This window comes from Phyllobates terribilis, unplaced genomic scaffold, assembly GCF_046119375.1.
Source record: "Phyllobates terribilis strain yellow unplaced genomic scaffold, ASM4611937v1 Scaffold_5__5_contigs__length_657084704, whole genome shotgun sequence".
In the NCBI taxonomy this organism is placed as follows: domain Eukaryota; kingdom Metazoa; phylum Chordata; class Amphibia; order Anura; family Dendrobatidae; genus Phyllobates; species Phyllobates terribilis.
The window spans coordinates 650886061-650912975 of record NW_027362765.1 but is presented as its reverse complement, the minus strand read 5'-3'; the positions used below and the strand labels follow the sequence as shown (position 1 = coordinate 650912975).

Genomic DNA, 26915 nt, shown 5'->3' with positions numbered 1-26915 from the left:
AAAAAACAAGCTGTCACATGACTCTGTTGGCCAAAATATGGAAAAATTATAGCTTTCGAAATATGGCGATGCAAAAACAAGCATTTTTTAGCGTGACAGTTGTCAACAATAAAAACCCGATATGATTCTGGCATTGCTGTAATCGCACCGACCCAAAGAATAAAGTCGTCTAATCACTTATACCGCACGAGGAACGGCGTAAAAAATAAACTTTAGGGTTAGGGTTGTGCTAGGGTTAGGGTTGTGCTAGGGTTAGGGTTGTGCTAAGGTTAGAGTTGTGCTAGGGTTAGGGCTGTGCTAGGGTTAAGGTTGTGTTGGGGTTGGGAATTTTTCAAAAGTAAAGAAAAAAAAATGATGACGATATGGCGACTAGTGTTGAGCGCAAGTGCTCGCTACTTGAGTTTGCATCGGGTGCTCGGGTACGCACCGAGTATTGCGGGTACTCGAGTGACATGCTCGAGTTTCCGCCCCATATGCTTCATGGCCAAAAAAACGTTGCATGGATTACCTGCCATGCACGAGCCATCCCCGCATGTTTTTTTTGGATGTCTAACAACCATGAAACATGCGGTGTGGGGACTCGAGCATGTCACTCGAGCACCTGCGATACATGGTGCATACCAGAGTACCCGATGCAAACTCAAGTAGCGAGTACTTGCACTCAAGACTAATGACAACTTATTCAATATGATCAAATCATATTCAAATTCTTTGTCGTACCTCTGGGTTCAAAATGTTCACTATACCCCTTGATAAAATCCTTGAGGGGTCTCGTTTCCAAAATGGGGTCACTTGTGGGGGGTTTCCACTGTTTAGGCACATCAGGGGCTCTCCAAACGTGACATGGTGTCTGCTCCAGCCAATTTTGCGTTCAAAAAGTCACACAGTGCTCCTTCCCTTCTGAACCCTGCCGTGAGCCCAAACAGTGTATTTTTCCCACATACAATTAGGTCCATATATATTTAGCCAGAGACAATATTTTTCTAATTTTGGTTCTAGACATTACCACAATGAATTTTAAACAAAACAATTCAGATGTAGTTGAAGTTCAGACTTTCAGCTTTCATTTGAGGGTATCCACATTAAAATTGGATGAAGGTTTTAGGCTTTTCAGCTCCTTAACATGTGCCACCCTGTTTTTTAAAGGGACCAAAAGTAATTGGACAATTGACTCCAAGGCTATTTCATGGACAGGTGTGGGCAATCCCTTTGTTATGTCATTCTCAGCTAAGCAGATAAAAGGCCTGGAGTTGATTTGAGGTGTGGTGCTTGCATTTGGAAGGTTTTGCTGTAAAGTAAACATGCGGTCAAAGGAGCTCTCCATGCAGGTGAAACAAGCCATCCTTAAGCTGCAAAAACAGAAAAAACCCATCCGAGAAATTGCTACAATATTAGGAGTGGCAAAATCTACAGTTTGGTACATCCTGAGAAAGAAAGAAAGCACTGGTGAACTCATCAATGCAAAAAGACCTGGGTGCCCACGAAAGACAACAGTGGTGGATGATCGCAGAATAATCTCCATGGTGAAGAGAAACCCCTTCACAACAGCCAACCATGTGAACAACACTCTCCAGGAGGTAGGCGTATCAATATCCAAATCTACCATAAAGAGAAGACTGCATGAAAGTAAATACAGAGGGTTCACTGCACTGTGCAAGCCACTCATAAGCATCAAGAATAAAAAGCCTAGACTGGACTTTGCTAAAAAAAAACATCTGAAAAAGCCAGCACAGTTCTGGAAGAACATTCTTTGGACAGATGAAACCAAGATCAACCTCTACCAGAATGATGGAAAAAGAAAAGTATGGCGAAGGCGTGGTACAGCTCATGATCCAAAGCATACCACATCATCTGTAAAACACGGCGGAGGCAGTGTGATGGCTTGGGCATGCATGGCTGCCAGTGGCACTGGGTCACTAGTGTTTATTGATGATGTGACACAGGACAGAAGCAGCCGAATGAATTCTGATGTATTCAGAGCCATACTGTGTGCTCAGATCCAGCCAAATGCAGCCAAACTGATTGGTCGTCGTTTCATACTACAGATGGACAATGACCCAAAACATAAAGCCAAAGCAACTCAGGAGTTTATTAAAGCAAAGAAGTGGAATATTCTTGAATGGCCAAGTCAGTCACCTGATCTCAACCCAATTGAGCATGCATTTCACTTGTGAAAGACTAAACTTCAGACAGAAAGGCCCACAAACAAACAGCAACTGAAAACCACCGCAGTGAAGGCCTGGCAGAGCATCAAAAAGGAGGAAACACAGCGTCTGGTGATGTCCATGAGTTCAAGACTTCAGGCAGTCATTGCCAACAAAGGGTTTTCAACCAAGTACTAGAAATGAACATTTTATTTACAATTATTTAATCTGTCCAATTACTTTTGGTCCCTTTAAAAACAGGGTGGCACATGTTAAGGAGCTGAAACTCCTAAACCCTTCATCCAATTTTAATGTGGATACCCTCAAATGAAAGCTGAAAGTCTGAACTTCAACTGCATCTGAATTGTTTTGTTTAAAATTCATTGTGGTAATGTCTAGAGCCAAAATTATAAAAATGTTGTCTCTGTCCAAATATATATGGACCTAACTGTATGTGCTATCAGCGTACTCAGGAGAAATTGCACAACAGGTTTTGGGGTCCATTTTCTTCTCTTACCCATGTGAAAATAAAAAATTTGGGGTGAAAAGATCATTTTTGTGGAAAAAGTTAGATTTTGTTTTATGTTCACAGCTTAGCTTAGATCACTTCTGTATTCTGAACTCACCTGTACAGAATAGTATGTAATAGTGAGCTGACAATAATTGTGGAGAGAAATAATTAGACTTTGAGCTGCCAGTGGGGAGGTAATCGTAGTGTTGTGATCTGAATATAATCCTGTTTAGGGCAGAGAAGGAGAGCAGATCCAAAGGTGGGGATAACAGGATGGGTGAGGACGAGGGAACGATCGTTCTGTACGCATAAAAGTTAGAGAGGCCGACCAGAACGGACAACTAAACTACCGCTCATCAGCTTGCATGTAGCCGCTTGGCGGTTGCGTACTGGCTGCGGTCGGCCTGTATAAGTGGGAACTTAGTGAGTTGCAAAGGTCCAAAGCTCTAGGTAAAGCAAAGATCTTTCTTCCTTATCAAAATTACCCATTATGTGGGTGATAAAATGTGGTACATTCTGCTCATTTCCACATGCCAAACTTGCACTTATCGAGCTGGGGAGCAGTAGTATGTTTGCTAACATTTAGGATTTAGCACTTATTCGGTAGCAGTTCTGAAGCTCTACATTGTTGTTTCCTTCTCATTTCAGTTTTCAGACCTAATAGAAGCAATCACGGACAAGATACAAACGTGGACCTTTCTGCAATTGGAATGGAAATAGATAAAGCTGAAATGGCTGAGAAGTTATTGGACCTAACAATGGAGATCGTCAATCTCCTTACTGGAGAGGTGAGGAATTCTGGACAGTCTATGGCATTATTTCTATATTTATAAATCAGTCATCACTGAGGTAGAGGATTAAATAAATACAGGGAATATCAAATTCTATGTAAATATTATTGGAAAGTACAGTGCAAAAAAAAAAATTTCCCATTGCTGGTGCGGCATCTAGGCTGCTCCTCCGAGGCAGCAGGACCAGGGCAGTCTTCACTTCTGTGGCTGGATGCAGGGCCAAGGGTGAAAGTCTGGTCAAACCAATACATATCAAAAGTCACATACTTAGTGATATAAGGTCCACCTATGTGCAAAAAGTGTCACATTCCGTTAGTATAAGTACACCTGCTCCAAAAAGGCCACCAAATTTGCAACACCACTAAGCAAGAAAAATGAAGACCAAAGAGCTCTATAAACTGGTACGAGTCAATATACTGTATATATATTCCAAACTTTGTACATCCTACTGAAGCTCTTCCATAAAAAATGTTATGGGCTAAATCTGTGAGAATGTAAAGTACAGACCAAAAGTTTGGACACACCTTCTCATTTAAAGATTTTTCTGTATTTTCATCACTATGAAAATTGTACATTCACACTGAAGGCATCAAAACTATGAATTAAGACATGTGGAATTATATACTTAACAAAAAAGTGTGAAACAACTGAAAATATGTCTTATATTCTAGGTTCTTCAAAGTAGCCACCTTTTGCTTTGATGACTCCTTTGTACACTCTTGGCATTCTCTTGATGAGCTTCAAGAGGTAGTCACCGGAAATGTTTTTCATTTCACAGGTGTAGCCTGTTATGTTTAATAAGTGGGATTTCTTGCCTTATAAATGGGGTTGGGACCATCAGTTGTGTTGTGCAGAAGTCTGGTGGATACACAGCTGATAGTCCTACTGAATAGACTGTTAGAATTTGTATTATGGCAAGAAAAAAGCAGCTAAGTAAAGAAAAACGAGTGGCCATCATTACTTTAAGAAATGAAGGTCAGTCAGTGCGAAAAATTGGGAAAACTTTGAAAGTGTCCCCAAGTGCAGTTGCAAAAACCATCAAGCTCTACAAAGAAACTGGCTCACATGAGGACCGCCCCAGGAAAGGAAGACCAAGAGTCACCTCTTCTTCTGAGGATAAGTTTATCCGAGTCACCAGCCTCAGAAATCGCAGGTTAACAGCAGCTCAGATTAGAGACCAGGTCAATGCCACACAGATTTCTAGCAGCAGACACATCTCTTCAACAACTGTTAAGAGGAGACTTTGTGCAGCAGGCCTTCATGGTAAAATAGCTGCTAGAAAACCACTGCTAAGGACAGGCAACAAGCAAAAGAGACTTGTTTGGGCTAAAGAACACAAGGAATGGACATTAGACCAGTGGAAATCTGTGCTTTGGTGTGATGAGTCCAAATTTGAGATCTTTGGTTCCAACCACCGTGTCTTTGTGCGACGCAGAAAAGGTGAACGGATGGACTCTACATACCTGGTTCCCTCCGTGAAGCATGGAGGAGGAGGTGTGATGGTGTGGGGGTGCTTTGCTGGTGACACTGTTGGGGATTTACTCAAAATTGAAGGCATACTGAACCAGCATGGCTACCACAGCATCTTGCAGTGGCATGCTATTCCATCCGGTTTGCGTTTAGTTGGACCATCATTTATTTTTCAACAGGACAATGACCCCAAACACACCTCCAGGCTGTATAAGGGCTATTTGACCAAGAAGGAGAGTGATGGGGTGCTACGCCAGATGACCTGGCCTCCACAGTCACCAGACCTGAACCCAATCGAGATGGTTTGGGGTGAGCTGGACCGCAGAGTAAAGGCAAAAGGGCCAACAAGTGCTAAGCATCTCTGGGAACTCCTTCAAGATTGTTGGAAGACCATTTCCGGTAACTACCTCTTGAAGCTCATCAAGAGAATGCCAAGAGTGTGCAAAGCAGTCATCAAAGCAAAAGGTGGCTACTTTCAAGAACCTAGAATATAAGACATATTTTCAATTGTTTCACACTTTTTTGTTAAGTATATAATTCCACATGTGTTATTTCATAGTTTTGATGCCTTCAGTGTGAATGTACAATTTTCATAGCCATGAAAATACTGAAAAATCTTTAAATGAGAAGGTGTGTCCAAACTTTTGGTCTGTACTGTATGTGTAATAATATACTCACTGATTACCATCTTCTCCGGTGTCCAGCGCCGCACCATCTTCTGGGGTATGTGATGACGCATTCGACTTGCCGGATGAGCTGGGGCTTATGTGTGACGCTCTATAGACTTGTAAAATCTAGCCGTAACGTCAGTCACATGACACTGAAGTGGATTGCAGCTGTGCTGCAGGCTGGAAATGGCGATCAGTGAGTACATTAATGCACCTACACTTCATGTATGCTTACACAGGTTTAACAAATACAACTTTTAACGGGACTGCTACTTAAATCCCTTTTGACAAAATAAAAGAAATATTACTCACCTACAAACCTGACAAGAAAGAAACGTCCACCAAAATTTGCAGAGCGCTCAAGGAAGGCACTAATCAGAGATTCAACAAAGACACCAAGTTTAACACTGTTGAAGCTCCAAAGATCGACAGCAGGGATTAAAGTATCTGGATTAAAGTATCTGTCCTGAAAGGGGTTTGTCAGAAGGTCAAAAATGTGTGAAATTACAAAGTACTTGAAAAAATTAGCAACTTTGCAATTTATCCCTTGTGACTACACATCTTCTAATCTTAACTACCTAGACGTCTAGATACGTTAGGCCAAGAGAAATAAACTATTGTGTTTGTGTTAACTTTTGAATGTATGTGTTTCTTTGGCTGGTCAAGAAGGACAGTGACTCATTGTAGAACAATAGTGTTTGTTAATATGCTAATTACATATTGTACTAAGCAAGCTAGTTGTTGATTTTAACAGAACTCTGCAAATTGATTAAATGCTCAAACAATGAGCCCTGAGCACTGCACCTTTCCCGCTGACCTGTGAATGATGACCTTAGCCTCATATGCAATTATAAAAAGGGTTTTCTATCTTGCTGCAAGGAGAATCAGAGAGACTCTTCAGAATTACAGCTTGGTAGCATGGCTCGATCCAGAGAGACACAGATTTGGATTCTACATGATTCCAGCCTAAGTGTACACGGCCCTGGCTGGAAGGATACAGATCTGCTCCATTCACCATCAGAGAACCCATGGATACATTTGGGGAAACCAGATTGGGACAATGAGGTCAACTGGCGCCATGCATATGTTGCGTGGGGTTTCCAGTTTGGGACCATCTGGTCACCTGGAACCAATGGGGACACTTGGAGAAAGCCAGGTTAGGACAATGAGGTCACCTGGAACCCAGGGAGTTGTTCGGAGAGGCCAGGATCGGACCCTCGGGTCTCCTGGCCTTGTGCCTTCATGGACTGTCAGCTTCCTAAGCTTGACGCTACCTTCTCTCTGTGGGTGAGGTAGTTGGCCTTGGAAGTCCCAAAGTCGCAGTTGCTCCATTCCCGGCAGGCCAGAGAAAGGGTGAGACTGTGTAATTTTGCACCATCTTGGGTATTTGCTGTGACTGTTCTATATGATTATTGTCTGTTGGTTCAATAAAGTATTGCCACACTGATTTATCCTCACCAATATTGTGTGAGTAGTATTACGCCCACGGAAGACCCTGGGTCTTCACATCCCTTATTAAAAATAGAGGGATTTTTAGTTTTATGTGCTCTGTAACAGGCTGTCTTTCGTAGCAGCCTGGTAGAGAGCATAGTCCGAGCCAGCAGTACGACTATGGCATCATCTGAACTGTCAATCTTTAGAACTGCGCCACCCCTTTCAAAGTAGTGGCTTGGAACATTGCTCCTGAAGATTCATCTTGTAACAGCCCAGGCCAGCCTTACACTCAACACAGCTGGTCTTTTCTGAAGAGAGGACAGAAAAAGCTATTTGATAACCTTCATGGCAGATTCCTTTTATCCCCCCCCCCTTTCAAACTGAATATAGGGGCATTCAAGTCTCTGTAATGTTAATCCGTTCATCTCTCCAATCCATTGATGCCCTGTGTCACGCAAGGTGTAGGAAAGACTTAGTGCAACACAAAGGGAAGAGGGAAAGGGAGCCCAGACTCTACGGAGAGGGGGGAGTGGATACCTCCTAGGCTGATGTAGAGTCACCCTGTCTCCACTAACGTCCCTCTATTGGTTCTTCACCAATCGCCGCACGCGTACCTCGCCTTGTCTTTCCCTGGCGTTTGCCTCAGGCTAGTGAAGGGAGGGGATGAGCACTAGTCGATCCCCACTGAACACTAAAGACAACAAGGTGGGACAAACAAGGGAAAATCGCTTAGCTTTAGTCAATTCCAGACAAATGCGCACATGTCCTCTAGCACCATAGAGGAAGAAGTACTGCTCTTGCTCAAGCCTTCACAAGGAGTAATGAATATTGCCGGCACCTCCCTCTTGCACACAGCAGGTATTTATATACCCAGGCCAGGGAGTTAATTAGCCAGAGGAAGGTAGCCGCTGGGTCCTAGAGATACCGCTTCTAAGAAGTTGTCTGTAATGCCAAACGAAGAGATCTCCTGCAACTAACTATAGGGAGACTGTCTGTCACTTCTGACACACCCGTGACAGTATTCCCCCCTCTACGAGTGGCCTCTAGGCACTCAGGACCGGATTTCTCAGGATAAGAGGTGTGAAATGATCGAACCAACCTGGGAGCGTTCACCTATGATACTGAAACCTACATCCTCTTCTCTGTACCATAGCCCTTCTATTGCACCAAGTATTGTAGAGAATGATGTTGGAGACGAGTATCTACAATCCTTGAAATCTGGAATTCCAGATTACCATCAACCATTACTATGGGCGGTGGTAGAGGTGAGGGCTCAAGAGGTTCCACATACTTCTTGAGTAAGGACCTGTGGAACATCTTGTGGACCTTAAGGGCCTGAGGAAGTTCAAGACGAAACGCTGCTGGGTTAGTGACGATGGTTATTTTATAGGGACCAATAAACCTAGGTCCCAGCTTCCAAGAAGGAACTTTCAACCTTATATTCCTGGTAGACAACTGCACAGTCATTCACATTCAGGTCCGGACCTGGCAAGCATTTTCTGTCAGCCATACGTTTATACCTGTCTTCCATGATCTTTTAAGTGCTCAGAACACCCTGTCATACCCAGGAGAGAGACGAAGCAAACCCTTACTCCTCAGGAACTTCTGAAGCTAAAGGTACTAAACTGTGGGTGATAACCGTATGCACCGAAGAACGGTGACCTGCCAGTGGATTCTTGATGATGATTATTAATGGCAAATTCTGCCAGCGGTAAGTAGGATGCCCAATCCTCCTGATTTTCGGAGACGAAACACCTGAGGTAGGTCTCCAAATTCGGATTGACACACTCTGTCCATTTGACTGAGGGTAGAAGGCAGAGGAAAAGGACAGCTGCACCCCCAGACGAGAACAGAATGTCTTACAGAATCTGGAAACATACTGGGTCCCCCGATCTGACACCACATCGGAGGGAACCCCGTGAAGCTTCATGATCTCATTTATGAATACCTAGCAAGTGTCTTGGCATTTGGAAGTGCCAGTAATGCGACAAAATGAACCATTTTACTGAATCTATCTATCTACGACTAAAACCACTCTTTTGCCTGCAGAAACCAGTAGGTCAGTAATAAAATCCATGGACAAGTGTGTCCATGGCCTACTAGGGATAGGTAGCGGAAGAAGAGTACCAGACGGACGGGTATGCGAAAACTTAGAACTCGTGCAAATACTACAAGCAGCTTCGTGCTCAATCACATTTCGATGCAAACCCAGCCACCAAAAACGACGAGAGAGGAGGTCCGGGGTTCCCTTACCACCTAGATGCCCAGCAAGCACACAGTTATGATGTTCCTTAATTACTTAGCAGTGCAGATTAGATGGTACAAATAGCCTTCCTGAAGAGCAGGAGGCAGGATGTGTCCCCCTGAGCCTCGAACACCTCACCCTCCAGTTTAGGATACAGTGCTGAAATGACTACCCCTTTCTGTAATATCGGGGTAGGGTTCTCATGGTCACCTCCACCATGGAAGCCCCGGGACAAAGCATCAGCCTTGACATTTTTGACCCTTGGATGGAAAGTGACAACAAAATTGAACCTAGTAAAAAACAGGGACCATCTGGCTTCCCTAGGGTTGAGACGTTTAGCTGACTGGAGATATGACGGGCTCTTATGGTCAGTAATAACATTAATAGGATGAACAGCTCCCTTTCAGCAGCAGAAGGGAAGGAAGGGAGACACAGATCCATTACTAGTGGGTAGGCGGAGCCCCACAGGATAGTTCACCTCAGATTTATAAAAAGTGACGACCGGCCCCTCCAGCTTAGGCTCCTCCTATTCCCATGTTCCTCAGTCTGAAATTTGAGGTCGCAGAGGATAGTCGCTGCCTTCGCAGCTCCTTAGAAGATTTTCTTATTTTTATTCCGGAGACCTGGACCCCCCGTGGTCTAGAGGTCTCATGGGGGTCTCAGCGCTGCTGGGACCCCTGACCCTCCCCTGGCAGATCTGCGTACCCCATAAGGAGGTCCCCGCAGAACCCTGCTGGCCCCGGGGGATACAGGGCGCTCCCTGGGGGCATGACTTATGTTCTTGGCTGCCAGCCATCTTCTCTGCAGTCAGGAAAAAGCGCGCGCTGAGCAGCCCCCGCCCCCCTCCTTCCTCCCTCCTTCTCAATTGCCTCACGGAGCTCAGTGCTTCTCTCCCCCCCCCCCCCCCTGCTCTCCACTCTCACACACAGACTCCAGGAAGCTGCTGAGTCATCTCTGTTTACCCACTATTACAGCGCAGAGCGCTGAGGTCTCTCTGTTGCACGCTCTCCTTGGTCCTGTTAAGGCTAAGGTTCATTGCGTGGTCAGCAGCATTAACCCCTTCTGACGGGGTCTGGCCTCATCAGGGCACTTAACCTTTGGTCTGCAGGGCTGGGGTAGCTTTTCTCCCTAAGGAGAAGCTTTAACCCTTCAGTGCTTGGTATATTTTTAGTGACAGGCTGTGTTTGCAGACCACACATCCCTGGTTACTGTACCCTCGGTGATGTTAAAGCGGAGGCGCTCTCACGCTCCATTGACAGTCTGTCTGAACTCCTGGGTCATTGGGTATCATCTAAGTCCCAACCGGCGTCACTGGGCAAGAAGCGCCACAGGCCTGTGGTGGCGCTGTCTCCTCCGCGCAGCGCATCGGAGGCCTCAGAATCACCGACAAGCTCTGCTGGTGAGATCTCCGATTCTGATGAGGCCGCTCGGCATCGCTTTCGGGCCGCGTGGACGCTTTTATGGGGCCATGCAGCTGTCTGAAGAGGCGAGGCGCCCTGGCAAGTCTGTCCGGCTGTATCAGGAGTCGCGTCGGGCTCGTTTGGCTCTGCCGGCGCACGATGAACTTAAAGAGGCGGTGGAAAAAGAACGCCTGTGCCCTGATAAACGCTTCCAGGGGTTGCGGTTTTTTGATGCCCTGTATCCCTGTTCCACGCAGATGATAGCTAATTGGGTCCCTTCTCCTGAGGTGGGCATACCATTATCTCAGCTGAGCAAATTTTCTTTGCTTCCTTTCAAAGGGAGGGCGAGTCTACAGGACCCGCTAGAGGAGACGCAGTATCCAAACAAGGTTTGCTGAGTCTGGCGTACGAGGGCGGTCAGCTTTTTGGTTCGGACCTCACTGAGCTGATTGCGAAGGCCAAGGATACGGCTTTGCCGCAGCGGAAAGCAGCGGCTTTTACGTCTGGCAAGTCAAGTGCCGGTAGTGGTCGTCGGTCCTTTCGGCCCAGGGGGCGGTTCGGTCAGCCCTCTTGGAGATCGGGTCGCCCCTCGTCTTCCGGAAAGAAGACCACCCAGAAATCCCGTACACCCTGGAAACAACATTTCCGTCAGGACAAAAGGGAGGTTGACGAGAAGCCCGCTAAGGCGGACTGACCCCAGGAACCCTCTCGAGGGCTCTCGGGTGGGATGTCATCTGCTACAGTTCGGGTCGATTTGGGCGTCCCACGTATCGGACTCCTGGGTGACGCGGGTTATGTCGGCAGGCTATTTCATACAGTTTCATTCTCGACCCCCGGACAGGTTTCGTCAGTCACGCATCCCGTCCGAGCCCAAGCTGGCTGCCGCACTGCTGCGGGAGGTCGACCCTCTTCTGCAGCAGGGTGTGGTGGTTCCAGTTCTGCCGGAGGAACGGGGAAGGCGGTTTTACTCCAACCTTTTTGTGGTCCCCAAAAAGGAGGACAAGTTTCGCCGCATTCTGGACTCAAGGAATTGAATTTTCATGTCCGGACCCGGAAATTCCGTATGGAGTCTCTTCGCTCTGTCGGGCGGCCCTGTCGCAGTACGATTTCTTGGTGTCGATCAACATCCGCGACGCCTATTTGTATGTCCCTATCGGCAGGGCTCACCAGCGCTTCCTGCGTTTCGCCATAGGTCAGGCCCATTACCAGTTTGTGGCCCTACCATTCGGGTTGGCCTCGACATCCAGGGTTTTTACAAAGATTCTGGCGCCGCTCATGGCGCTCCTTCGAAGGCAAGGAGTTACGATTCTCCCCTACCTGGACAACCTGTTAATTGTGTCGCCCACAACGGAGGAGGCGGTGACTGCTCGCGATCTCTCCCTTCAGCACCTGGAGGACTTCGGGTGGCTGATCAATTGGAAGAAGTCGTCTTTGGAGCCGTCGCAGTCAATCCTGTTCTTGGGGATGCATTTCAACACGGTACGGGCAGTGGCCTCCCTGCCTCCGGACAAACAAGCGAACCTTCGTCACCATTTCCAGGCTATGAGGTCGGCGAGGGCGATGTCCCTTCGGAAGTGTATGCGCCTTCTGGGTCTGATGGTGACGGCTACTGTACTGTTGGCACAATCTCATACCCGTGATGTTCCATTGGCTTACTGGGTTAATGCGCCTGCCTTGTACACAGGTGTTTGTGAGTTCGAATCCCCTGAGCACTTTTAGTGATGTCCCAGTGGCTTACTGGGTTAAGGCACCTATTCTGTAAACAGGTGTTCATGAGTTCGAATCCTCCGATGTGATGTTCCAGTGGCTTACTGGGCTAATGCACCTGTCTAGTAAACAGGAGTTCATGAGTTCTAATCTCAGTCTCGGTGGTTCCATGGTGTAATGGTTAGCACTCTGGACTTTGAATCCAGTGATCTGAGTTCAGATCTCAGTAGATCCTGGGTATTTCTTCATGAAACACAGGTTTCACTTACCTGAGTTAATGGCTCAGTGGTTAGTGCACTGGCTTTAGGACACAGAACTTTGGGTTCAAGTCCCATCAGAGAACTGTTACTCTAAGGGGTCTCCAAGATCTTATTCTGACCCGTTGGGATCGATCGCCGGCTTCGCTGGATCACTGTGTTGGTATCTCCCACAGGGTGCGAGAGTCTCTTGGATGGTGGTTGCATCCGGAGGCCTTATCCCTGGGGAAATCCTTCCTCCCCCCCACGGTAGTCTGTCATTACTACCGATGCCAGCCTGACTGGCTGGGGGGGGGTGTTTGGAATGATCTCTGGGTTCAGGGGGTCGGGTCGTCAGAGGAGTAGTCTCTGCCGATCAACATCCTGGAGTTGAGAGCAATTTTTCCTCTGCCTCCGACATTCCGACGGTCTCTTTGAGTTGAGTTGTCGGATTCAGACGGACAATGCGACAGCTGTCGCGTATATCAACCATCAGGGCGGGATGAGGAGTTCCAGTCTCATGATGGAGGTCTCTCGGATCCTGGTTTGGGCCGAGTCCAGGGTTCCAGCCATCTCCCCGATTCACATCCCAGGAGTGCTGAATATCACGGCGGACTTCCTCAGTCGCGAGCAGGTGGATCCCGCAGAATGGAGCCTTCATCCGGAAGTTTTTGCACTGCTGTGCTCCCGTTGGGGGACTCCCCAAGTGGACTTGATGGCATCCAGGATGAACGGCAGGATCCCGACGTTCATGTCCTGGTACAGGGACCCGGAGGCTGTGGCGGTAGATGCTCTAGCGGCCCTGTGGGACCAGTTTGAGCTGATCTATGTGTTTCCTCCGGTATCCTTACTTCCTTTGGTGATACAGCGGATCAAACTCGAACGAATTTTGACGATTTTGGTGGCGCTGGATTGGCCGCGGAGGGCGTGGTATTCAACGCTGGTGTCTCTTCTGGAAGCGCCTCCGTTTCCACTGCCTCTTCGCCCGGACCTGTTAACCCAAGGGCCTTTTCGTCATCCGGACCTGAAGTCTCTTCGTTTGACGGCGTGGCACTTGAGACCGAGATCTTGACCCGTCGTGGGTTTTCGGCCGAGGTCATTGCCACTTTGCGAGCGGCCAGAGGTCCAGCTACGACTAGTATTTATCACAGAACTTGGGAGGCGTTCTATTCATGGTGTTCTGAATCTTCAAGGAACCCGAGGGTTTTTTCCATTCCCAACTTCTTGGCTTTTCTGCAATATGGTTTGGCCAAGGGTCTGGCGGTTAGTACCTTGCAGGGTCAGGTATCTGCACTATCCGTGCTTTTTCGGAAGGCTATTGCCTCGCGCAGAGATGTGCGTTCGTTTTTTCGCGAGGTTGCACGTCAGTTTCCGCCTCGGAGGGCGTTTGTGGCTCCTTGGCTGCTCAATCTAGTCTTGGAGGCTCTTCAGCATGGGCCGTTTGAGCCTATGGATTCAGCTACGCTTTACTTGCTTTCTTGGAAGGTGGCCTTCCTGGTGGCGGTCACCTCCTTGAGAAGGGTTTCTGAGTTGGCGGCACTGTCTTGCTCGTCCCCTTTTCTGGAGTTCCACTCGGATCGCGTGGTGCTTCGTACCTGTTGCGATTTTCTGCCTAAAGTGGTGTCGCGTTTCCACGTCAATCAGGACATCGTGTTGCCCTCCCTCTGTCCGAAACCGAAGAGTCCAAAGGAGCGGGCCTTGCACTCGTTGGATTTGGTGCGGGCTTTGAAGTTCTATCTTACAATCATGCAAGGGTTTCGGAAGTCGGACTCTCTTTTTGTGATTCCTGCTGGTCGTCGGCGTGGTCAGCTGGCTTCCAAGGACACTATAGCTCGGTGGATACGTTCGGCTATCCTGGAGGCGTACCGGCTCAAGGGCGAGCCTTGTCTGGTTAAGGTTCGAGCTCATTCCACGAGAGCTGTTGGTTCGTCGTGGGCTTTTCGTCAGGGGGCCTCGGCAGCGCAGCTCTGCCGGGCGGCTACCTGGCGTTCCGTTCACACTTTTACTAAATTTTATAAAGTGGACGTGAGTGCTTCCGCCGATGCGGCCTTGGGACGCAGGGCCTGCAGGCAGCGGTGGTTTAGGTTATATCTTTATCTGGTTTTGGCGCTTGTTGCGCGCTTGCCTAAGTTGTTGGGGGGTTGGCAATTCTGCCACTGTTTCCCACCCTTGAGTTCTGGACTGCTTTGGGACGTCCCACTAGTAATGGATCTGTGTCTCCCTTCCTTCCCTTCTGCTGCTGAAAGACGGATTTTGGTAAGACCTTACCTGTAAAATCCTTTTCAGCGAAGGAAGGAAGGGAGACACAGCACCCTCCCAGGGCAGAAGTGCATTATTGTTTTCCAGATGCGACGCGACTCCTCTCTGATGGCGGTCATCGGGACTGGGGTCGGTGCGCTAGGGCTCTGTTCCAGCATTGCCAGCTCATCGCAGTTGTCAGGTCTAGTGAGTAGTGCCTGGAACTGTGTGTTCTTTCTGTTATATGCATAACCTGTTCTCTCGCATTTCTGAGTTTTCAGAAGGGGTTGTGTTGTTCCGCTGGTGTTGTCTGCTCTTCCTTAGCTTGTGTACGGACTGAGGAACATGGGAGTAGGAGGAGCCTAAGCTGGAGGGGCCGGTCGTCACTTTTTATAAATCTGAGGTGAACTATCCTGTGGGGCTCCGCCTACCCACTAGTAATGGATCTGTGTCTCCCTTCCTTCCTTCGCTGAAAAGGATTTTACAGGTAAGGTCTTACCAAAATCCGTCTTTAATCAATGCCCCATTCTTTGAACGCCAATTTGATCGCAAAAAGTTCCCTATTACCCACCTCATAATTTCTGTCAGCTGAAGACAATTTTTTAGAAAAGAAGGCGCATGGATGCAATTTACCAGGGGACGGACCCTGAGACAACACGACCCCAACCCTGACATCCGACGCATCAACCTCCACAATAAAGGGTTGGGTAGGGTAACATTGGGTTGACTGAGTATAGGTGCAGTGGAAAAATGATTCTTTAAGGAAGAAAAAGCCTGGAGGGAGGCATCCGACCATTTGGAAAAATCGGACCCTTTCTTAGTCATGTCAGTAAGGGGTTTCACAATTGCAGAGTAATTTTGGATGAATTTCCGGTAAAAATTTGTAAAGCCCAGAAAACGTTGTAGAGCCTTCAGGTTCTCGGGATGTTCCCAATCAAGGACTGCACAGATCTTCTCTGGATCCATCTGAAAACCCGAAGATGACAACAAGTACCCCAAAAACTGCACCTCCTGAACAGTGAAAACACATTTTTCCAGTTTGGCATAAAGTTTGTTATCCCTTAGTATCTGGAGCACCTGCTTAACATGCCCCCGATGTGTCTCAAAATCAGGTGAGTAAACCAAAATATCGTACAGATAGACGACCACAAACCTCCCCACCAAATGATGGAAAATATCATTTATGAAATGCTAGAATACCGCAGGTGCATTAGTCAAACCAAAAGGCATAACCAGACTCTCAAAATGTCCTTCCGGGGTATTGAACGCTGTTTTCCATTCTTCCCCTTCTCTGATTCTAACCAAATTGTAGGCTCCTCTTAAATCCAACTTGGAGAATACCTTAGACCCTAAAACCTGGCTGAACAAATCAGGAATCGGAGGAAGAGGGTATGGATCTCGGATGGTAATTTGATTTAATTCCCGGAAATTTAAACAGCGACATAGACCACGATCTTTTTTTTTCACAAAAAAGAACCATGCCGCCACAGGCGAAGATGAGGGTCTGATATGTCCCTTCTCCAGACTTTCTGCAATGAAATCCTTCATGGCTTGTCTCTCAGGGCCAGAAAGATTATACAGTCTTTACAACGGTAGTTTAGCACCGGGGGTCAGGTTGATAGGACAGTCATATGCACGATGAGGAGGCGAATCTTGATACCCCCTCTCAGAAAAAAAAACGTACTTATAACCAGACAGAAAAGCAGGTAATATTTCCGTAGAGACAGTAGCAAGGGAAATATCTAAACAGTTCTCATGACAGTAATCTCCCCATTCAATAATCTTCCCGGTTTGCCAATCCACCAATGGATTATGTTTAACAAGCCAATGAATACCTAACACAATAGGTGTGGGAAGATTGTCCAGGACATAGTAAGAGATTATTTCACAATGAACTGACCCCACCCTCAGTTTTACATTATGTACAATCTGAGTAAATGCTTTTTGTGCAAGTGGCGCCGAGTCGATGGGGAAGATGGAAATAGGTTCAGCCAAAGTACAGCAAGCAAGACCATGAGTTTTCACAAACTGAGTATCATCCATACTGACCCCGGCTCCACTGTCAACAAACACAGAAATTTTCTCAGTTTTGCTCTCTAGCACCACCTCTGCTGTCAGGACAAAGCGGGAACTGCAGGTTGGCAACAAATGCACCCCTTGTTTATCCAACTCCAGACTACCAAGAGTTAATCGAGTCTCCTTTTGTTTAGAAATTGAAGGACAGGTCCCAACAAAATGTCCCTTTTTTCCCACAAAAAAAAAACATACGCCTTTTTTCTTGAGAATCTCCTGGGATATGTATGACGCAGAGACACCCCCTGACTGCATGGGTTCATCCACCTCTGCCAGTACTGGTTCACCCCCAGACCTCTCTCCCTGTAGAGGTACACAACCCCGACAAGAATGCCCCAGAGAAGGTGGTCTCGCCCATCTATCCCGAAGAAGTCTATCAAGACATATGGCCAACGACATGGCATTATCAGCCGATAGAATGTATGTTAAAGTATAACTTTTATTGGGATATAGTTAAAAGGGATCAAAACAACATATAGACAGACATTGTACAATAAATAAATAGCCCATGAATCCTCATAGGTGTAGCCCCTGTCAAAAGAGAGGGAAGCGTCCAAAAGACACAAACACAAGTAATCAATATAGCAATCAAATAGAAAGGTAATGAAACGATCTCATCATGTGATTGTCTTGTACAGGTTGTCAGAATCCAGGAAATTACCAGTTATTGTAAAAGCTGGATGGGGTCAGGGAGTGGGGGGGCATATATAGACTGCCCACCTTGCTATTATTTTTCCAACGACATGGCAGCCTCCAAGGACTGAGGGGTTTCATATACTGCCAAGGCATCTAACAACCTTTCAGTAAGCCCCTCATAAAATTGACTTCTAAATGCTGAGTCATTCCATTTGGAATCCGTTGCCCATCTACGGAATTCCGAACCATAGGTCTTCACTGACCAATTCCCCTGCTGAAGGTGGCGTAGTCTAGACTCAGCCAAGGCGACTAGGTCATAGTCATCATAGATGAGGGCCAGAGTCCCAAAAAAACCCTCCACAGACTGGAGACAAACCAAGTCCTGCGGTAAAGAAAACGCCCATGACTGAGGATCTCCCTGCAGTCGAGAGATCACAATTCCAACCCTTTGCTCCTCATTTCTGGACGAGTAAGGACGAAGTTTAAAATACAGTTTACAGGCCTCCTTAAAAACAAAAAACTTGTCCCTACCTCCTGAAAACCTGTCCGGGAGGCAAACCTTGGGTTCAGGCTGGACAGGCCTACCTGCTGAGACCCCCACATTGGCGATGTGTAGCCACTGATGCTGCTGCTGAACAGCACAGCTTAGGTCATTCACTTCCAGAGACAGACAGCAGAACTGCTCTGCGAGCTCTGCAACTGAACCCATACCGAGGAGAAAGGGGAAAAAAAAGGCCCACACCCAAAAACGCACAGAGAAAAAAAAAAACAATGTGTCAGGTTTTTTTTGTTTTGTTTTTTTCCTTTTCAAAATGTGCTTGGCCGGCAATAATGTCACGCAAAAACTTAGTGCAACACAAAGGGAAGAGGGAGCCCAGACTCTAGGGAAAGGGGGGAGTGGAGACCTCCTAGGCTGATCTAGTGTCACCGTGTTTCCACTAACGTCCCTATATTGGTTCTTCACCAATCGCCACACGCTCACCTCGCCCTGTCTTTCCCTGGCATTAGGCTCAGGCTAGGGAAGGGAGAGAATGAGCACTAGTCGATCTCCACTGAACACTAAAGACAACAAGGGGGGACAAACATGGGAAAATCGCTTAGCTTTAGGCGACTCCAGACAAATGCGCAAACTTCTTCTAGCACCATAGAAGAAAAAGTACTTCTCTTGCTCAAGCCTTCACAAGGAGTAATGAATATCGCTGGGGCCTCCCTCTGGCACACAGCAGGTATTTATACACCCAGGCCAGGGTGTAATTAGCCAGAGGAAGGTAGCCACTGGGTCCTAGAGATACAGCTTCTAAGAAGTTGTCTGTAATGCCAAACGAAGATATCTCCTGCAACCAACTGACACACCCGTGACACTCTGTCAATCAGGAACAGGGACAGTTGTCAGAATACAAATTGAGGGGGTGAACCAGTGCACTTGGCCAAGCATAGGTCTAAGCTCCCTCATTTGCATGTGAAATGAGGGTTGTTTTCTCATCCACTAAAATGTATACTGCTGGTATGATTTTTTTTATAGAGCCCAAGTCCCCTATATTAGCAAGTTCACACTTCTCGGATTTGTCATGCAGATTCTGCACAGGCCAGTCCATAGCAATTTACGGTACAATACAAATAAATGGGTTTGCGGTTCGTTGCCACAGCAAAACTTTCTGCAACATGTGAGCCTTATGCTCTCTTTTAGTGGACAGGCCGATTGAGGCATGTTGTAAAAATTGACAGTGCAATACAATTTAATGGGTTTGCGTATTTGTAACCCAATCCGCAGCAAAAATTTTCCACAACATGTGAACACAGCCTTAAAGTGCACCTGTCAGCAGGATTGTGCTCAGTAAACTACATACACTACACTACACTACATGTCAGATGGGTGACATTACACTGATGATACTTTGGATGATGAAATCTGTCCTGTGGTTCTTGTGTAATCTTTGCTCTCAGTTTGGAGATAATGATATGCGTATTCTCCTAGGCGGCCTGTAGGGGGAGCTCTATCTGGTGCTCTGCTTACATATTCATCTGTATGCTCTTATGGCAGCTCACTGTGCCTTCACTGACATGCCTCCTATTTTACATAATGCATCTAGTAGTGCAGGGCTAGGTAAAATAGGAGGCAGATCAGTGAAGGCACAGTGAGCTGTCATAAGAGCATACAGATGAATATGTAAGCAGAGCACCAGATAGAGCGCCTCCTACAGGCCGCCCGGGAGCACGAGCATATCATCTCCAAACTGAAAGTAAAGATTACACAAGAACCACAGGATGGATTTCATCAACCAAGGTATCATATTAAACAGTGTAATGTCACCCACCTGACAGTGTATGTAGTTTACGGAGCACAATCCTGCGGACAAATGGACAAGCAGATTGGGGCATTTTACCTCAGTATTTGTAAGCCAAAACCAGGTGAGGAACAATTAGAGGAAAAGTATAATAGAAATACGTCACCACTTTTGTATTTTTCGCCCACTCCTGGTTTTGTCTTATAAATACTGAGGTAAAATACTGACCAAATACTGATAGTGTGAACATGGCCTTAGGCTCTCGTTGGTTGACCATTATAGTGTAAGGTGCGAAACCTATGTGTTGAACCAGAAAATCAGTTTTCATGCTATTCTCAGTATTTAGGGACAGGAGTTTTCGGAATGTCATGACATTGCTTTTTCTATTAACCCCTTTAAAGCCCATGACTTACTAATACGCGTCTGTGTCCTGGGCTTTAAGAGCCTGACCCGTATTAGTACGTCATGGCGATCGCGCGCGCGCACACAGGCTGTGCGGGCGCGATCACCGCCGGGTGTCAGCTGATTGTCACAGCTGACACCCGATACTATGCGCAGGGAGTGGTCCTGCACCGCTCCCAGGACATTAACCCCCGCAATGCTGCGATCAAAGTCGATCGCAGCATTGCGGAGGCAAGGGGAGGTGATCGCCGATACTCACCTCCTCTTCCGGCTTCCAGCGCTGTCTGCCGCGTCTTCTCGGGTGTTGTCATGACGACCCGATGTCGTCATGACAACATCCGGGTCACCAGACAGCAGGAAGATTGTTTGGACATGCGCAGTGCATCTCCAAACAATCTTCTCCCTGTCCAGCGCTGACAGCCTGCATGGCACAGGGATGGTGCTGCATTCCTCTGTCATGCAGGCGATCAGAATAAAAAAAGTGAAAGTCCCATAGTGGGACAAAGTAAAAAAGTAAAAAAACTGTCAGAAAGTGAAAAAAAAATAATAATAATTTGTAAAAATATTTAAAAAAAAATTAAAAAATAATCCACTAAAAATAAAAATATAATGTACCCATCAATAAATATTATTATGAAAAACAACAAACAAACAATAAAAGTACACATATTTGGTATCGCCGCGTCCGTAACGACCTGACCTAGAAAACTGTTCCACTAGTTAACCCCTTCAGTAAACACGGTAAAAAAAAAATAAAAAAAAACAAAGCAAAAAACAATGCTTTATCATCATACTGCCAAACAAAAAATGGAATAACATGCGATCAAAAAGACGAATATAAATAAAAATGGTACCGCTGAAAACGTCATCTCATCCCGCAAAAAACAAGCCGCCATACAGCTCCATCATCCGAAAAATCAAAAAGTTAGAGCTCTCAGAATAAAGCGATGCAAAAAAATATTTTTTTCTATAAAATAGCTTTTACTGTGTAAAAGCGCCAAAACATAGAAAAACTATATAAATGTGGTACCGCTGTAAACGTACTGACCTGAAAAATAAAGCTGCCTTATCAATTTTACCACACCCGGAGCAGAATAAAAAAATGTAAAAAAACACAATTCCTGAATTGTTGGTTTTTGTTTATTCTGCCTCCCAAAAATAGGAATAGAAAGCGATCAAAAAATGTCACGTGCCTGAAAATGTCACCAATAACAACGTCAACTCATCCCGCAAAAAACAAGCCGTCACATGACTCTGTCTGCCAAAATATGGCGATGCAAAAACTAGATTTTACAAAATATGTGTCTTTTAGTGTGTGACAGCTGTCAATCATAAAAACCCGATATGATTCTGGTATCGCTGTAATCTCACCGACCCGAAGAATAAAGTAATCTCATCACTTATACCGCATGAGGAACGGCGTAAAAAATAAACGCTAAGGCTGGGGTTGGGGTTGTGCTAATGTTAGGGTTGAGGTTGTTTTTTTTTTTCCAATGTAAAAAAAAAAACAAAAAGATGACGATATGGCGACTAGTCTTGAGCGCAAGTGCTCGCTACTTGAGTTTGCATCGGGTGCTCGGGTATGCACTGAGTATCGCGGGTGCTCGAGTCTCCGCCCCATATGCTTCGCGGCCAAATAAACCTCGCGGGGATTGCCTGCCATGCACGAGCGATCCCCGCATGTTTTTTTGGGGGTGTTTAATAACCGTGAAACATGCGGGCGGGGACTCGAGCATTTCACTTGAGCACCCGTGATACATGGTGCATACCTGAGTACCCGATGCAAACTCAAGTAGCGAGCACTTGCGCTCAAGAGTAATGACAACTTATTCAATATGATGACCTAATGTTATCAAATTCTGTCATACCTCTGGGTTCAAAATGTTCGCTATACCCCTTAATAAAATCCTTGAGGGGTATAGTTTCCAAAATGGGGTCACTTGTGGGGGAGCTCCACTGTTTAGGCACTTTGAGCCGATTTTCCATTCAATTTGTTAGCAGACACCATGTTGCGTTTGGAGAGCCCCTGATATGCCTAAACAGTGGAGCTCCCCTACAAGTGACCCCATTTTGGAAACTAGACCCCCCAAGGCACCTATCTAGATGCATAGTGAGCACTTGGAACCCTCAGGTGCTTCAAAAATTGATTTGTAAAAATGAAAAAGTGGAAAAAAAATACTTTTTCATTTTTACGAATCAATTTGTGAAGCACCTAGGGGTTCCAAGTTCTCACTATGCATCTAGATAGGTGCCTTGGGGGGTCTAGTTTCCAAAATGGGGTCACTTGTGGGGGTTTTTCACTGTTTAGGCACATCAGGGGCTCTCCAAACGCAACATGGCGTCCGCTAATTATTCAAGCAAATTTTACAATCAAAAAGTCAAATGGCGCTCCTTCCCTTCCGAGCCCTGCCGTGCGCCCAAACAGTGGTTTTTCCCCACATATGGGGTATCTGCATGTCCAGGGGAAATTGCACAACAAATTTTGGGGTCCATTTTTTCTTGTTACCCTTGCGAAAATAATAAATATTGGGTCTAAAGTAACATTTTTGTGAAAAAAGTTAAATGTTCATTTTTTTCTTCCACATTCCAAAAATTCCTGTGAAGCACCTGAAGGGTTAATAAAGTTCTTGACTGTGGTTTTGAGCACCTTGAGGGGTGCAGTTTTTAGAATGGTGTCACTTTTGGGTATTTTCTGTCATAAAGACCTCTCAAAGTGACTTCAAATGTGATGTGGTCCCTAAAAAAATGGTTTTGCAAATTTTGTTTGAAAAATGAGAAATCGCTGGTCAACTTTTAACCCTTATAAATTCCTAACAAAAAAAAAATGTTGGTTCCAAAATTGTGCTGATGTAAAGTAGACATGTGGGAAATGTTATTTATTAACTATTTTGTGTGACATATCTCTCTGATTTAAGGGCATAAAAAATCACATTTTGAAAATTGCAAAATTTTCAAACTTTTCTCCAAATTTCCATTTATTTCACAAATAAACGCAAGAGATATCGAAGTAATTTTACCACTATCATGAAGTACAATATGTCACGAAAAAACAATCTCAGAATCAGGGGGATCCGTTGAAGCGTTCCAGAGTAATTACCTCATGAAATGACAGTGGTCAGAATTGTAAAAAATGGCCTAGTCATTAACGTGCAAACCACCCTCGGGGGTAAAGGGGTTAAACTTGGTGCAAATCAGCAAAAACCCACAAGGATTGCTGCCTCTGGATGATGCTTTCTGTTTGTACTCATGTATAGGACTGTGTAATCATGAAGAAAACCGATCAGAGCGTCTCACTCGGCAAACCTGGTCCTGAAGGATGGAGCAAGACCCAGAACCGCATAACCGTGCGTCTCCCCCATTCAGTAAAGCACGAGAGGAGCAATGATGAGAGAATCTTAGCGCTTACATACAAGATCATTCATCTTCTGACTGGAGAGGTGAGAACTGCTGGGACAGGACACAGTGCCACATGGGAGGTGCCTGCATGATAATTTTATCATTCTCAGGTTTCTACAAGGTTTCATCAGAAATGGCTTCTTGTTTAAATCTGTTTTTAGGGTAAATGTATTAAATGTTTGTTTTTTTTTGATAAAATATCAGAAATCTTGCACTTTTCACACTGTTCCTTATACTAGACTCACATTTCCTGCGCTGTATAGAAGACTTTGCAGCAATCTTATTATCACAGGCAAGGTTACAGTGAAAGGCAACTCCTCTGTACAGAGTACACCACAATTGTACAGCTCACCTCCTCTCTCTTCCTGCACAATGACCTATGCCCAGATCAGAGCATGCCCAGAGAATACTTGTTAGATGTTAGTAGGGTGGGAGCCGTCTATTGCTGCTTCTACCCTTGTGGCTGCTAAACAGAACTAATGAATGTAGAGATCAGTTTGCCTGTTCGCACAAATATTCCTGGGAAATTCAATTTCCAGAGGGTTTAGTCTCTGTGAATTTCATGTTCCTTAATATGCTCTGGGGTCTCTCCAGACTACAGAGAATAATAGTTGTAAAGTGAAAAAACAAAAGAAAAGAAGATATCAATATATTTCCCTCACCACGCATCTCTATGGACCTTCTGCTCTTCACAGTCACCCACCCAAGTTCCTCTTCTGATCACTTACATTAACGCTGAAATTCATACAGAGAAATCGATGAGGTGAATACATAGGGTTTTTTTTAACTTTTGTAACCGTTTGACAGCCCTTTACGGTTTATGAAATTGCCCATTTTGCCACCTTAGCGCAGAAGTGAATTTAAAAAATAAAAATAAATTCATGTTTTGGTGAATGCTGATTTTTGTAAAATTAGAGTATAATTTTAAATCCTTTTGAATATATTCACTCATTTTTAAGTACAAATCTTATATTAGGCCTAGTTGTCAGTGTGTAAATTGCAAGTCGTGATATAAACAATAGGTCACTTTCTAATGACACATTCCCTATAAATGGCCCATACATCCTAGATAGCCGTGGTCTTGTTGCTGTTTCCCCATACAAACGAACGCTCGGCTGAGCGCTTATGTGTTCTCTGTGGGCAGAGTGGAGTGGGCCACTACCATACGTCTCTGGCAGCAGCCCATCTAGCTGGTGAACAAAAGGAGTGGACGCTTCATTTTAAGCTTCCCGATCCTTCTCTACCTCATTATCTGTTAGAAAAGAGTCTGGAAGCCCCCAGAGACATCAGAGCATCGTCCAATCCCACCAAATAGATGGCTTCAGCTGATTGTACCCTGTATGTTGTCTTTTAGGATGTCACAGTCTTATCTATTTTCTCAGGAATGGAAATATTTAGAAGACAAAAATCAATACAAGGACATGACTGAGAATCAGCAGTCTGTGAAATCACAGGGTAAGAGTTTGATTACACGAGCAAATAATCTATTAAATGGTGAAAGATGCAATCGTAACTCACAACGAACAAATAATGTCAGAGCATTTGTTCGCTACAAATTCACCTTCCCACCTGCTTTTTTTCCTACAATCTCCAACCCTATCTTTTTTTGATTGACAGCTCTGGTTTCATAGAGCCAGAGAAGGGCGGAGATATAGGAAAAACAAGCAGGTGGAAGGTGTATATAAATGATTGGCCGCACCGTGATGCCCCGAGCGCCTTGTACTTGGTTTGAACAGTCATTCTGTGTTGACAGAGGCCCTTTAACTAATACTGTTGTCTTGGAACACGGCCAACCCTATTTAGGACTTTAATTTTCTCTCCTCCTTTTTGTCAGTCAAATCATTGAACAAGCGAACAATCTCCATTTACATTACACAATTTTCAGAAATTGAACGACAATTTTTTTTCGCTCACCCAAACAATTTTATGCACAATAAACAAGTGTTTTTAGACAAATCGTTCAGTTGATCCATTCACATTACACAATTGTCATGAACGATGAGTAGCTGGCATTAGGATTTGAAAGGTTATCGGCCAGTGTAAATGGACCTTAAGAGGTGATGAGCATTTTCCGGGGTCACCTAGGCACCTCTACACAATCATTACAGACTGAGTGTGCTCATACTGTGTGTTTGCATGTGTGCGTTTCCCATAGATCGTCCCAGTAGCAGAAATACACCAGAGAGATGTTCCAGCCCTCTAGGATCCCAGAGTTTTGAACAGGAAAATGACAATTCTCAGGAACATCAGGTTAGTAGTGCTGAGGTTAAATGGCGAAATATTGAAGTGCACCTTGTGACAGTGTCACTGGTTTTATATGTGAGGGGAGGTATGTGTCACTCAGGATGCTCTCCTGCGTGAACTAAGACCTACTTTATTTCTGGCATCATGTTGTATGCTGGTGGGTTTACTCTGTTAAAGGGTGTACGATTTTATGGGAATGGCAAAGAGGGTGGGACGCCATTCCCCCTACCTCCCCTCAAGGTGTGGCTGAGCAATGTGTAATAGCTCAGTCCCTTTTTTTTTTTTCTCTGGAGTGTGGTCTGGAGAGTGAAGTCACTAGACGACAGTGTTGTGGAATCTGCAGAGCTTGTTACAAGGACTTTGCCTGTGCAGTTTGTGCTACCCAGAGCGGGCGGAACCCGCTCACCTATGGACTGAGCTATATTTTGTTTTGTTTTCCCGTTTAACCCAGAGGGTCTTATTTATTATTCCTGTGGAACCCTGCATGAGTTTATGCCATATAATAAACCAGCAGGAAGGTAACCTGAGAATGTGTGTCCTGAGTCTGCCTCTGGGAGAGGCGAGCGAGTCGTCTTGCCACAGTTGGTGTGAGAGTGCGTGCAGGATTCCAGGAACACGTGTACCTGCCACAGAGACTGGTGGATGTCCTGGGTGAAGGCCGGCAGCCAGCCAGAGAAGTCCAGCGGCATAGAGGAGCTCATTAAGCACCTGGTCCAAAGCCAGCATAGCATGCAGCAAGCCCGGCAGAGCATACAGCAGGCCCAGCAGAACATGCAGCAGGCCCAGCAGACGACCAAACTGTTGCTTCAACAAATCCAGTTGCAGCAAAAGTCACAGCAGCAGCACCAGCTGGAGGCGCAACCACAGATACAGCTTCTGGCAGACGCCCCACCTCCAGGGTCGACTGATGATTCTCACGTCAGGAAGGTGGTAAGGCGAGCCATGCCGAAGATGATCCCTGGGGATGATGTAGAAGCATTTCTGACTGTTTTTGAGAGGGTGGGTGATCGGGAGAGACGTCCACCAGGACACCAG

General features: G+C 45.8%; 1 protein-coding gene across 5 annotated transcripts in view; it reads left to right on the top strand.

Moving 5' to 3' along the window:
• Nucleotides 1-26915, top strand: part of LOC141273829 (uncharacterized) — a 208341-nt gene that overhangs the window by 82420 nt on the left and 99006 nt on the right. For 3 of the 5 annotated variants that reach the window (XM_073686229.1, XM_073686226.1, XM_073686227.1), the window contains 4 exons: nt 3304-3443; nt 23495-23677; nt 25019-25091; nt 25792-25886. In XM_073686229.1, coding sequence (XP_073542330.1) covers nt 3304-3443; nt 23495-23677; nt 25019-25091; nt 25792-25886 — 491 coding nt within the window. Of the gene's footprint in view, nt 1-3303; nt 3444-15168; nt 15332-23494; nt 23678-25018; nt 25092-25791; nt 25887-26915 lie in introns of those variants that run through there. The other 2 variants (XM_073686230.1, XM_073686228.1) reach the window with 2 other exon arrangements.